The sequence below is a fragment of the Aspergillus ibericus genome, assembly GCF_003184845.1.
Source record: "Aspergillus ibericus CBS 121593 unplaced genomic scaffold BO80scaffold_14, whole genome shotgun sequence".
Taxonomy (NCBI): Eukaryota; Fungi; Ascomycota; class Eurotiomycetes; order Eurotiales; family Aspergillaceae; genus Aspergillus; species Aspergillus ibericus.
In genome coordinates, this window is record NW_020292112.1 from 196698 (window position 1) to 209935 (window position 13238).

General features: G+C 51.9%; 3 protein-coding genes across 3 annotated transcripts; 2 read left to right on the forward strand and 1 right to left on the reverse strand.

The window, feature by feature from the left end:
- The first annotated feature begins 145 nt into the window (after positions 1 to 145).
- BO80DRAFT_492705 (uncharacterized protein) lies at positions 146 to 8459 on the forward strand. Its single transcript, XM_025723786.1, has 19 exons — positions 146 to 629; positions 694 to 753; positions 849 to 1014; positions 1065 to 1126; positions 1180 to 1401; positions 1459 to 1504; positions 1569 to 2403; positions 2470 to 2554; positions 2604 to 2648; positions 2709 to 2918; positions 4205 to 4636; positions 4723 to 4896; positions 4947 to 5935; positions 5997 to 6113; positions 6165 to 6605; positions 6659 to 6794; positions 6850 to 6995; positions 7081 to 7188; positions 7262 to 8459. The coding sequence occupies exons 1-19, from the start codon at positions 434 to 436 to the stop codon at positions 8243 to 8245; spliced, it is 5454 nt and encodes a 1817-aa protein (XP_025576437.1). The 5' UTR covers positions 146 to 433; the 3' UTR covers positions 8246 to 8459.
- Positions 8460 to 9378: 919 nt separating this feature from the next.
- Positions 9379 to 11049, forward strand: BO80DRAFT_443912 (putative extracellular cellulase CelA/allergen Asp F7-like; the record flags this gene model as incomplete). Its single annotated transcript, XM_025721395.1, has 2 exons — positions 9379 to 10563; positions 10636 to 11049. The coding sequence occupies 2 exons, from the start codon at positions 9379 to 9381 to the stop codon at positions 11047 to 11049; spliced, it is 1599 nt and encodes a 532-aa protein (XP_025576438.1).
- An 830-nt stretch (positions 11050 to 11879) lies between these two features.
- Positions 11880 to 13071, reverse strand: BO80DRAFT_39837 (putative HLH DNA binding protein (Penr2)). The gene is made up of 3 exons (XM_025717428.1): positions 13016 to 13071; positions 12392 to 12952; positions 11880 to 12337 (listed from the first exon to the last, which is right to left on the reverse strand). The coding sequence occupies exons 2-3, from the start codon at positions 12924 to 12926 to the stop codon at positions 11985 to 11987; spliced, it is 888 nt and encodes a 295-aa protein (XP_025576439.1). The 5' UTR covers positions 12927 to 12952; positions 13016 to 13071; the 3' UTR covers positions 11880 to 11984.
- Between the last annotated feature and the right edge of the window lie 167 nt (positions 13072 to 13238).

Below are 13238 nucleotides of genomic sequence, written 5' to 3' on the forward strand. Positions count from 1 at the left end.
AAAAATGGCGAGTTCCGGATCCGGGTGAAGCCTGCCCGACACCTTCCCCAAATGACGTACGGTAACAATACCGACCGTGGCAATTAAAGGAACCCACCAGCGCCGCCAAAACCGGAGCTCCAACGGAGCCCTGGCGGACCTTCGCCCGGTATACCCACTTCCCTCTCACTTCCATCTTCCAATGCCCAGCTGCTGCTTATCGTCCTAGTCACTTCTCCACGTCGTTCATTTCCAACCTCAATCTTACTTGTGCACACGACCTTCCCCTCGGAAATTTCAGCTATAACTAGCCCTCCTCTTGCCCCGCCCCCTCCCCCCAATCGGCCCTTGCTTGCTCCGTACAACCTTGAGAGCTGTGTTCTTGGACTCTTTGGATCCAAGGCCACCTTCTGCTCGGACACCTGCAGCTTCTCTTTCCAATCTCCGCCTGTCGATGCTCTTTTCCCGCCCTCCAATTCGCCTTGTCTGGACTTCAGCTTTTCGATCGGCTCGCAAGTCACCCCTCCCGCATTCCAGGCTCTTTTCCAGCTCCGCCCCGCGCTTCATCACCGACATGGAGACCGTGGACACCTCTGAGCGCCTGACCAGGTTAAGGCAGTTGATGCAGGAGCACAGGGTCGATGTATACAGTATGACATCACACTACCAGATCCACCTTCTTTTGCCGGAGTTGCATTCTCACTGTCCCCAAAGTCGTCCCTTCGGAAGATAGCCACCAATCCGAATACATTGCTCCATGTGATGGCCGTCGAGGTTAGAATTCCGCCTTTCGTCTTTTCCCAATCTAGATTTTATTTGCCTTCCCGCCTGGTCTCCGCTGTCATGTTACTCACGCTTTTTCCCGACAGAATTCATCTCGGGTTTCTCCGGATCGGCAGGAACAGCAATCGTGTCCATGTCAAAGGCAGCACTGTCTACAGATGGCCGATATTTCAACCAGGCTTCTAAGCAACTTGACAGCAACTGGGCGCTCTTGAAGCGAGGTGTTGAGGGTGTTCCAACCTGGCAGGAATGGTACGAGATTTCCCATGGAGACATAGAAATCGAAACTTAATTGGGACTAGGACTACCGAACAAGCCGAGGGAGGAAAGGTCGTCGGAGTCGATCCGGCTTTGATCACACCCGGTGAGCAACTTCACTGATCTACCGATATCCGCCGACATACTAAGACCCTATAGCGGGTGCGCGTAGTCTTTCAGAGACTCTCAAGAAGAATGGATCATCACTCGTGGGCGTCGAGCAAAACCTTGTTGATCTGGTTTGGGGGAAAGATAGACCGTCTCCTCCAAGGGAAGCGGTGAGAGTTCACCCGGCGAAGTATGCGGGCAGGAGCTTCCAGGACAAAATCAGCGACTTGCGCAAGGAGCTGGAAAACAAGAAGGCAGCTGGCTTCGTTATCTGTAATACAATATTCTCGCTCTCAGCCTCCAGGTTATCGTGACTGACGCACACTACAGCAATGCTCGACGAGATTGCGTGGCTGTTCAACTTGAGAGGTTCTGAGTAAGTCAATGAGCCCTGAGCTTGCTTTATTAAAGTTCGCCGTTTCCTCGCTAACAATTTTTAGCATTCCATACAACCCCGTGTTCTTCTCCTATGCCCTCATCACGCCTACTACCGTCGACCTTTATGTCGATGATGATAAGCTGACGCCGGAGGTGAAAGCTCATCTTGGCCAGGATGTCGTCGTCAAGCCATATGGATCTATCTTCGCAGATGTCAAAGCTCTCAGCGAAGCGCGTAAGCAGGACGCAACAGGAGCAGCCCCCAAGTTCCTCCTGTCAAACAAAGCCTCATGGGCTCTCAGCCTTAGTCTGGGAGGCGAGGAGCAGGTCGAGGAGGTTCGCAGTCCTATTGGTGATGCTAAAGCGATTAAGAATGATGTGGAGCTTGCGGGGATGCGCGCATGCCATATTCGCGATGGGGCAGCCTTGATCGAGTACTTTGCCTGGCTCGAAAATGAGTTGATCAACAAGAAAACAACTTTGGATGAAGTGGATGCGGCCGATAAGCTGGAACAGATCAGATCCAAGCACGATTTATATGCCGGCCTGTCCTTCGATACTATTTCCTCCACAGGCCCTAACGGGGCCGTCATTCATTACAAACCCGAGAAAGGCAGCTGCTCTATCATTGACCCTACTGCCATCTACCTCTGCGATTCCGGCGCCCAGTATCTGGATGGCACCACTGACGTGACTAGAACGTTCCATTTTGGACAGCCTACAGAGTTGGAAAAGAAAGCCTTCACCCTGGTTCTCAAAGGTCTTATTGCTATTGACACTGCAGTGTTCCCTAAGGGTACCAGTGGATTTGCTCTTGATGCTCTTGCTAGACAGTTTTTGTGGAAGGAGGGCCTCGACTATCTCCACGGAACGGGCCACGGTATTGGCTCTTATCTGGTGAGTACCGTCCAAAAAAAAAAAAGGCTCCTTTCAGATGTATAGTCACTAACCTTGTATTAATAGAACGTCCACGAGGGCCCCATCGGTATCGGCACCCGTGTCCAGTACACAGAAGTTCCGATCGCTTCGGGCAACGTTATCTCTGACGGTATGACCCGCCAACCCTTATTTGACAAGCCATTTTCTGACAGCAGCAGAGCCTGGGTTCTACGAGGACGGAAAGTTCGGCATTCGCATTGAAAGTATGATTCCCAGCCGAATGATTCCCCTTTGCGTGACGAGCAACTAACAGCATATATTAGATGTTATCATGGCGCGTGAGGTACAGACCACTCACAAATTCGGCGAGAAGCCATGGTTGGGCTTCGAGCACGTCACAATGGCTCCTCTGGGCCGAAATCTGATTGACGCATCCCTCCTTGTCGACCATGAAATCAAGTGGGTGAATGACTACCACACGGAGGTGTGGGATAAGACTCATCACTTCTTCGAGAACGACGATCACACACGCAGTTGGCTTCAACGCGAGACCCAGCCCATCTCCAAATAGCCTAGTTAGTCCGTGATATCATTGGAAGCGACGTCCTACACGGAAACGGAAGGCGTCTTTACACTATCAGTACTCGGAACAGCCTCCCCAAGCTTCCTCTACTTGGTTTGATAGGTGCGTTGGAGAGCCGCCATGAATAGAGGATGTATTTAATACAAACCAAGTTATAAATATCAAATAATACCGAGCATATAGTACTCCTTGTGGCACCAAGCCTGCCTGCCCCCTGCGGTTTTCTACTTGTGGGGTCCTCATTTGATATGGGCTGTTCCTAGTACCTCGCGGTGGGTGGCGAGGGCTTGGTTGGGAGTATTCTTGATAGACAATGTGGCTCTGTATTAGGAAGAGAAGTCGCAGTGGTAGGCGGTGGATGGGCTGCATATGCAGAGTATACATATTTAATGGTAATAACAAGTTAGGAGGAGGAAGGTGGGTCAATAAACCAAATATCTATCCACCTATCTAGGTATACCAAATAAGTACATAGTAGCCTTGGAAATTTACGTTAGCTCCCGTCCACTGGAGCCAATCAATGTGGAAATTGCGCACCCCTGCCGGGTACCTAGGTAGTAGGCACCTACTTCGAAGTTTGATATTCCGATGTGGGAGCCAAGTGGCATGCTAGAGTTGATAGAACGCTAGAAGACCGGAGAGAAACTGCCAAGTTAGATAATCAGGGCAACGTACGTAGCAAGCGAATATTACTATGTTCAGGTAGCATGGTAGGTTATAGAATGCGGCGAGGGGTTCCATGACCTTTAAACTGCCTTACACCTTTCAATCAGAATATACGATGACCTAGTAGTCACTCACTGCCAATGCCACCCCTTGATTTTTCAAACAGCTCTGTTGAGGTTGGACAAGAACTTATTGATAAGTCAACTGAGAGAATAAGTTACCCAGAGTCATGGGAGGAATGAGCAAGCAAGGCGGTGAGGGATGAGACCGCCCACCCCAACTGCCGCTCTTACTGTACGAGCTGCCACCTTCTCCGCATGGCATTCCGGACTTAGGTATTTGTTTCCCCTCCTCCAACAACCAGGCTGGAATTGTTCTGTTCCTGGCTTCTCACTCATGTCAGACGATCATACTTAATGTCTTGTCTCCTTGATTGATTGCGTCAGCGCCCGTACTTGATTAGAGCTACATCCAGGGACGCCGAATATACCCCGTTACCTTTGCTTCGCAAACACACCCTCGCCTCCTACCCATCAGTCCCCTCACACAATAAACTCCGACGAAGTCCAGATTCTGGTATGAGTGGCAGAAACCCCTACGCAACCGGATACGGATACTCCGACACCAACCGCTATGACCGCAGTGATGGCGGATACGGCAGCAGCAATAACCTGGGGATGAACGGTTACGGAGGAGCGGGCGGGGGAGGGAGTGGGGGAGGGAGTGGGGAAAGAGAGCGTCGCCCAGGTGGATATGGAGGCTTCTATCCAGAGACGTCACAACCATCCTTGTCCCCAGGCCAGTCGCCGGAAGGGCGACGTGAAAGGTGGGACAGGGAAGGCGAACACTCATCGTCGCGATCCCGCACAAGGGATGGAGAGGCAGATAGGAGAGCGCTCGGCTCAAGGGAGGGTCGCGCTCGAGGAGATAGTAGCTGGCTAGGGAGTAATAGCAGCGGCGAGAATGTCACCGGTCATGCGGCAGGTCCTCAGGCCATTGAAGGTTCGATTGCATCTACCCTCTATACGTCTGCCTTAGCAATGTGACATCGAGAAAAAGCCTGCTAACACGACTGGGGTTGGCCGCAGACGTACTGCAAATGGTGCAGCGGGAGTGGGACTTCGTGGCCTCCGATAATTGCATTCCGGTAGAAGTAGCTTTACAACTAATGGATACCAGCACCCTAGGAAAAGCAGATCGCGAGCCAGACTTCATCAGCATAAATGATAAGATCCAGAAAACGTTGAAGTCGGTTGTCAATGGTCAGTTCCCACGCGCCTCATCTATTTGCAGGAGATGCTAAAGGAACCAGAGCATCACCAGGGCTTTAACAGTTCCATTGGTACCTACCATAAGATTCAGTCGAGTATACAGAGCTCACAGAGTCGGGTTCGCAATCTAAAGATCTCACTAGAAGAGGCGAAATCGGGGCTACTATCAACTAAACCCGAGCTCAATGGACTAGCCACGTCGTCTCAGAAGTACGACGATATAATCCAGTTGTTCAGCCAAATACAAGAGATTCAATCTCTTCCTGAAAGGCTAGAATCTCGGATATCGGACAAGAGATTCCTTGCGGCTGTTGAGGAACTGCATAATGCCCTGCGACTTCTGCGACGCTCCGAATTAGAGAACATCGGAGCCCTCGCAGACATTCGGGCTTACTTCGGGAATCAGGAAGCTTCCCTTACAGACATCCTCATTGAAGAGCTGCACGATCACCTCTATCTTAAGTCCCCCTACTGCTCGAGCCGGTGGAAGCCACCGACGGCTGACGGGGACGGGAATGGAGCCAGCCCGTCAAGTTGGGCTGGGACGAGTTCATGGGAGAGGCCTGTGTACGCATTCCTTGGAAAATTGGACGCATCCACGCCCATGGTCGAAGACGCTTCGCGGAATCCAGAGGCCGACACATTCTACTACATACAATTGCTGATAGAAGCTCTGAACAAAATGGGACATCTGGACATCGCAGTTGATCGGATAGAGCAACGCCTTCCTGTTGAGCTGTTCGCGGTCGTTGACAAAACGAACGCCGAGGTTGATGCAAGACATCCAAACTTGACCCGTGGGTTTGTTTCGCAAGACAGCAAGACAAATCTCCCAACAGAAATAATCGAAAAACGTGGTCATGTGCTATCCGAGTTCTTGTGGACTTTGTATGCCAAGTTTGAGGCTATTGCTGAAGGTCATCGTGTCTTGCATGATGTTATTGCCGCCATCGTGGAACGCGAAGGGATACCAAAGGGCAATGCGCTCGCGGGTGGCTTCAAAGAGCTCTGGAAGCTTTACCAAAGCGAGGTACGTGACTAGACTATGCGATGTATTCATATGATCATATTCTGACAGCTGAGTGATCAAGATCCGGTCCCTCATGCATGACTACCTGGCCACTGATGGAGAGTCATCGTTCAGGCCTAGAATTGAAGAAGCCGAGGCGAAACGTCAACTTTATACAGGCCAGAGAGACAAGAACAAGGTACGTGCCATGCTTGGGGGAGCATTGCTTCCATTTTACTCATGGTCATAGAAAATGTTTAAACTATCCGACACGGATCACACCTCCGAAATACAGGCGGAACAAAACGAATTGGACGAGATTCTAAGGTCTTCTGTTCCTGGATTGGTTACCAAATCAAGTCAGAAAACCGCTGCCATTGATACATCCGAGCCCAGACAAGGGAATTCGGGAACTGGCCATAAGATCCTTATTGAACCGAGCGTATTCAACATGAGCCTTCTTCTTCCCCCTTCGCTCTCCTTCATTCAACGACTTAAAGAAATCGTCCCCGTGGACTCTGATATTGCCATGAGTACATTGACATCTTTTCTGGATGACTTCTTGGTTAATGTTTTCCTTCCACAACTTGACGAGACCGTAACAGACCTCTGTACTCTTAGCTTTATCTCGCCAGATGCTTTCACAGAGGACCCTCAATGGTCTGCAGTATCACCTCGGCCGGTATTTAGGGTAAGTGCAGTTCATCGCGGTTTGAGGACAGTTTACTGACTCCAACTGCATAGGGTACGGTCAAGTTTATGTCTATCATAAGGGAGTTCAGCAAAATGCTGTCCAGCATTCCCCATGACCAAGCCTTCACACAGCTTCTCCTTTCGCAGATTGTAACATACTATGACAAGTGTTGCGGATGGTACAAAGGTGAGATGAACTGAGGCAGATGTCCTTGTTTCTTTACGCTAATTGTTCTGTCAAGCCATTGTGACCAAAATATCTCCTCGGGACAACGGGGAGGTCCGGCTTAAGGCCGCGGCGCGTTTTGCGGAATCGGGCGACATCCATGACACGATTACTGAACTATGGAAGGGGGTGGCTGGGAGTAAGTGGGAGCTGGTAGACAAGGTAGATAAGATCCCACGCAATTTCCCCCTAACTTTGAGATACACGGAGATTGGGTTCTAGTGGCCTTTTGTTGACTCTACCCCAGGAAACCGACTTTCTTCTCAAATCAACGGATGAAGTACCGCTGGAGCCATACGACATCATATCTGATCCCAAGACAGTCGTGTCCTTGTCCCTCCTTTTCAACAGCATGGTTCGTTAAACTGTCCCAAGTTGTGCCCTTTTTGTGATCTTTCTTTTTGCCTAACAGAAGCTTATGAATGCAGCAATGGTTCGCAAGCCATCTTGCGCAGCTGCGTCAGATCACGCAGCCAGCCTCCGACTCGCGGCAGGCTGAAAATCGGCCAGCTAACCGCCGCTGGACTCTGATCGGTGCTATGAAACCCAAGTGTGAGGGCGTCAACCAACCGGTATATCTTCCTTTGAACCAGGAAACAGCCACCGTTTTCGACACCACTCTTCAGTCACTGCGTAATCTCGCATGCACTGCTCTCTTCGCCTTGCACGTCGACATCCGCTGCGGCATCATCCACATGCTGAAGCGGACAATGACCGGCCCGAAAGCCCGTAATGCGCGGGCTTCTGAACCCACTACACCATCTCCAAGCTCTGTCGCCAATTGGTGGCACATCCTTTCAAGCCAGCCGACTGCTGCGTCCCCTACGGTACTTGAGCTGAACAATGATCTGATCGCATTCGACACCAATCTTTCGTCTTACCTCGGGGAGGCTGAGCGATGGTTTATTACGTCTGGGCTTGCTAGATTCATTGACCGAACATTCGTCGCGAACACCTGTCATATAGGGGCCATGAATGAAAACGGCGCGCTCCGGCTCCAGTTGGACGTCTTGGTGCTGCAACAGAACCTGAAGAACATCATCCTAGACCCAACGGAGAATGCAAGCAAAGAGGACAGTTCTAACTCGCAGGAAAACGGCGAGCAGCCCGAGGTTGTTGCTCTTCCTCGTAGTGCCAAGTTTTTGGATTGGTTCCTAGAAGGTGCGGAGAAAGCCTTGGACTATGCAAAAGACGAGAAGGAATCGTTTGCCGCCCATGGGGACCAAGCGCTGGCCGCTGGCAACGGCGAGCCCTTCACGTACGATGAGCTCAAGGTCCTCATTGACCTTTGCTTCTCGGATGCCCTGTTAGGCCCTCGCGGTGTGGAGAACCGGGAAGAGTACATGGCCGCAAAGAAAGCCAGCGCCGACGCGCTATTGAGATTGAATGAGGTGATGTGGGATTCCAAGTGACGGATCAGTGTTTTCTGACTTGTCGTCGTCCGCCCCAAGGATCTCCGGGGTTGTGCTGGAGACAGCCTTGCCTGGACGCTGAGGGTCTCCCATTCGTCCACTTTACCTGATTATAGAAAGACTCGGAACTAGACAGCATTGCAACAATAATCCCAGCGGACATTATTCATTGTTATTATGATCATATTATTATTACTACTGAAATGTCCTGGACGAACGCCTCTAAAGACCCACTGCGGGATACCGCGGAACGGGATGGATCCCCCGTTCATCGGTCCGGTGAAACATCTGATGGTTCCTTTGGCGCCCTCATATTTCATCTCTTCGCGCCTTGCCGTTTCCTTGGCCTGGAGCCGACTGGATCACCCAGGGGTAAACCGGCCTGGCCAGTGTCGCCGCACCCAGAGCTTTCGGTCAGATTATCGGTGCAGGGACAAACAAGCGCCCCCAACCGATGGTCTCACGTCCTCTGGCCGTTGGTGATTTCCCAGCAGTGGGTCGGGCCCATGTAGTTTAATTACCCAATATCGGAGGCCACTGGTGTTGGCCAACAGCTTAGACGTGCGGAGAAAAGGGAGGCCCCCAGTGGTCGCGCTGTTCCTTCGGTTCTGCTCCGATTCCCTGGCCCCCGATGCTGGTGATGCCGGTGATCCACGTCCGGCGTTTCACTTTGCGATCTCATTTCGTGGTGCGCGAACGAAATCGCTGCTGCCTTGCCTCGGGCTTATGTGTCATTAAAGTTATGACGCTAACCAGGGCACATCCCTGCAATTGTTCATTTCCTTAGATTGATGGTTGATGATGGATCACACTATCCGGCTCCTGGGGCACACACCCCGAACCGTCGTTCTCACGCTCTCCTGGCCCTCTTATTCTCCTGGGGGCCCCTTCTCTTCCCTGCTTCACCCTCTCTGTCGCTCTTTGCCATTCTGTCTGGAACAGCAGATTCTATAGTCCTGGGATTTGAGATCCAGGCGTCCATTCTTTCATTCTAACCATTCCTCGTGCCCACTGCACGTCCTGTCCTTACTGCGACTCCACGCCATCTCTTGGCAGACAGAGAGAAAGTCCTTCCTTCTTCATACCTTCTTTAGCACGTTGTCTGAGACAGATTCTTCTCCACCCTTCCGATCATGAAGTACCAACGCCTCGCCTTTTTGGGTGTTGCTGCCCTGAGTGCCGCTGCATCGGTCTCTGCCAATCCGCTCTTCCAGCGCGAAGAGGAGGGCCAATGCCCCCCGGGATACACCGCGAGTGTGTACTATAAGACAATCACTCTCCAGCCCTCTTCAACCGCGGCGGTTGAGCCCACGACTGCTTCCGCCGTCGTATCCACCTCGGCCCCTGCGTTCAAGCCGACCTCTACCACATCGGCTGGCCTGGTTCCTGGCGGAAATGAAGGACAATGCCCCTCAGGATACACTGCGAGTGTCTACTACAAGACTGTCACTCTCCAGCCCTCTTCATCCGCGGCGGCTGAGCCAACCTCTGCTTCCGCCGTCGAATCAACCTCGGCCCCCGCGGTCGAGTCCACCTCTACTTCATCTGTTGACCAGGTCACGACCCTGCACTTGTCTTCCACAACCACCCTGACTGAAGTTGTGACCGCAACGCCAGTGGCCGTCACCACAAGCTCTGCCATCGAGAGTGCTGCTCCAGTCGCTACTACGACGTCCATTGCCGAAGTCTCCCCAGTTGCCGAAACGACCGTTGCTGAGGCTGCTACTTCTACGTCAATTTCCTCGACTTCGACTTCGTCCTCAACATTTGTTGCTGAGGTGACAACAGTCAAGGAAGTCAATGTCGCCGCAACCACTGCTGCTGCTGCTCAGCCTACCACTGAGGCTGCTGCGACTACTGAGGCTGCTGTGACTACTGAGGCTGCTGTGACCACTGAGGCTGCTGCGACCACCGAGGCTGCCGCGACTACTGAGGCTGCTGTGACCACCGAGGCTGCCGCGACTACTGAGGCTGCGACCACCCAGGCGGCTGCTGCCACTACCGTCGAGGAGTCCAAGCCCACTACTACAAGCACGACCGCTGCTAGCGTCGCGACCTCTTCTGCCTCCAGCTCCACCAGCAGTTCCAGCTCTAGCTCCACCGCCAGCAGCTCCAGCAGTGCCCTGAGCTCCGATTACTCCGGCGAAGCCACCTTCTACGGCGGCAACGTCTCCGGCGGAACCTGCTCTTTCACCGACTACACCATCCCCTCCGGCCTCTACGGCACTGCCCTCTCCTCCCAACGTTGGTCCGACGCAGCTGAATGTGGTGTTTGTGTCGAGGTCACTGGCCCCAGCGGCAACAAGATCAAGGCCATGGTAAGTCCTGATTCCCCAGCGCAACACCGTCCTTCTCTTCCCTCTGGCAATTCTAATTAACAACCCTGACAGATCGTCGACGAATGCCCCGAGTGCGACTCCAACCACCTCGACCTCTTCGAGGACGCCTTCGCCGAACTGGCCGACATCTCCAAGGGCGTCATCAGCATCGACTGGGAATACGTCGCCTGCGGTATCACCACCCCCATTGAACTCGTCAACAAGAGCGGTACCTCCGCCTACTGGTTCGCCATGCAAGTCGTCAACTCCAACGAGCCCGTCACCAAGCTCGAGGTCAGCACCGACGGCGGCAGCACCTGGCAATCCACCACCAGATCCTCCTACAACTACTTCGAGAACCAGAGCGGTTTCGGCACCGACACCGTTGATGTCCGTGTCACCGCCCAGTCCGGCTCTCAAATCACCGTCAACAACGTCAGCGTCTCGTCTGGCTCCTCCGTCACTGCTTCTTCCAACTTCGCGTAGGTTCGTGATCAGGTCGTCGGTTGATTTGACTCTGGACTAGATGTGTGTACTCCGGATACGATGATGGCATGATGCTGTAAACCTTTCTTCTTCTCTAGTAACTTTTATTTTCTAATTCGTTGGGGACGTGTGCGTGGCTTAGCATGCTTGTGCGGCCCGCTTCTTTTGGTACCTTAGCGCTTGGTTACTCCATATGGGGCGTGCTGCTTCTATGAAATTATATTATAATCTTCTTTGTATATAGTATTTCTATGCAACCGTTTCTTAGATTAATTGACTACTGTTCGATGTCCTCGGAATAATTATGTCGGATTCACTGTGATCAGGTACTACTTTTCGAACTTCAAATGGTCCTCAGATTCGGATTTCTGTTATTATGAATCATGAAGCTGCTCAAGAAAAATCATTACTAGATTAATCAACCGAGATCAGACTTGAAAATGAGCTTGCATTCCGATAACACGCCGTGGTGTCCTAGGCTCCATGGCCTTCGGATCAACCACTCCCAGCCGTAGTTTCGCCGACCCATCCTAAGAATAACATACAGAAAGAATAACAAGGGGGTAAAAGCAGACATGGGGAAATAGAAACAGAAAACCCACCCCAGGCTAAGCAATTAAGATAAAATCGGAAATCCACATCGTCTTCCCCACAACAGAAAGAAGAAAACATCATAAGACGGTACCCTGCAAATAACTTGACATGAATAAAAATGGAATGGAACATGGGGAGATCAGGCGAGGTCTGTTCAAAGGGGAGAAGTTATGGAGATAAGGATAGAAGGAGAGCAAGGAACAAGAATCAGCGGATAACTCGCCGACATCTCGGCCTTCAGAAACAGGTCGTAGCACATGGGATATTTAAAGGAGAGAAACTATGCAGTGATGATCATGTCACGGTTCCTGCACGCGCGATAATGCAAGTTATACTGGAAATTAGACCTGGCCTTGGTCCACGTCAAGAGGCTCCAGCTCTTTCGAATCTTCATAGTCGTCGAATTCGAGACCTGCGTCGCGGCAGCGCTGCAGCCACTTGAGCGCAATATCCCCACGGCGGTTGACTTCGCCCTTCAACTTTGAGTTCTGACCGCTGATTTCGCTAATTGCATGACTCGTCGTCATGTTGTTCTGCTCCCAACGCTCGTTCATAGTTTTCTTATCTTCATGTAACTGGCAGATATACTCGATCGCGCGCTGTAGAATGGCCCCCTTGTTCTTGTCGCAATTCGGGACGAGGCGGGCGATCTGGTTGATGCCCTCGTTAATTGCTTCACGGCGTCGGCGTTCCACTGAAACCCGGTTAATGCGCGTGGCCACACCCCACGGAAGAGAGTTTCATTTACCTTCTTTATGATTGTTTTTGCGAATCTGGTGCCACTCCGGGGAACCGACCGAAGGCTTCTGATTCATACTTTGTGCTTCGCGGGCAGCGTAGACGGCGGCGGCAGTAGAGTTATGACCGTGTGCGGAGCTGATAGCCTGACCCATGTCATCGCCAAATGTCAAGCCATGTGCAAGATTGTTATCAAAGGTTGAGTCCGGGGGAGGCGGGTATTTGTTCTGAGGCGTATGGGCAGCAAGCGCTGCCTTCGCAGTGAGGGTATTATCGTCCGAGATACCATTCTGCGGACCGACATGCTGCAGGATTTGCTGATCGATATTGAGCTCTGCTGTCGCGCTCGGGAGACCATGGGTATCATAGGAGCCCAGAGAGCTATGCGTGAAGTTTGGCTGGGCATCTGGAGCAGGAATGCTGCCGTTGCTTCCATTGGAGGATCGATTCAGGCGCTGGGCATCGGGGCCAGTGCTGTCAGTGCTATCCCGCTTACGCTTGGCCGTAACATTGCCATCGGCAGCACCCAAAGACGGGTCAGACATTGTGAGAGACCTATAAAGTGACTGCCCTGTGCTGAGTGATTAGTATTGGCCGTATCATCGGGAGACAACCACCTTCGAAACCCGCTTACCTGCTAAACAAGGTAGAAATTCAGGATGGGCGCTGGAAGTCTGCTCCAGCTCTAGGGACCTAATCGGAGGAGATTAGGTACGTCCGTGACTCTAAAAGGCTCGTTAGTGACCAAGCTGCTTGAGCAAGACCAGTACGATTCAAGATGATGTAGGATAAGATCTTGAGAAATGGATAGCAAAGACAGTATTGCAGGAAACAATATCATTTATTGAATTGTGAAG

Excerpts from the sequence above, each read along its gene's own strand:
- BO80DRAFT_492705 (XM_025723786.1), top strand. The coding sequence starts at position 434 with ATGCTCTTTTCCCGCCCTCCAATTCGCCTTGTCTGGACTTCAGCTTTT. Across the intron at positions 1,402-1,458 it reads GGCAGCTGGCTTCGTTATCT|CAATGCTCGACGAGATTGCG; the intron begins GTAATACAATAT and ends CGCACACTACAG. Across the intron at positions 4,637-4,722 it reads AGGTCCTCAGGCCATTGAAG|ACGTACTGCAAATGGTGCAG; the intron begins GTTCGATTGCAT and ends GGTTGGCCGCAG.
- BO80DRAFT_39837 (XM_025717428.1), bottom strand. The coding sequence starts at position 12,926 with ATGTCTGACCCGTCTTTGGGTGCTGCCGATGGCAATGTTACGGCCAAG. Across the intron at positions 12,338-12,391 it reads CAAAAACAATCATAAAGAAG|TGGAACGCCGACGCCGTGAA; the intron begins GTAAATGAAACT and ends ACCGGGTTTCAG.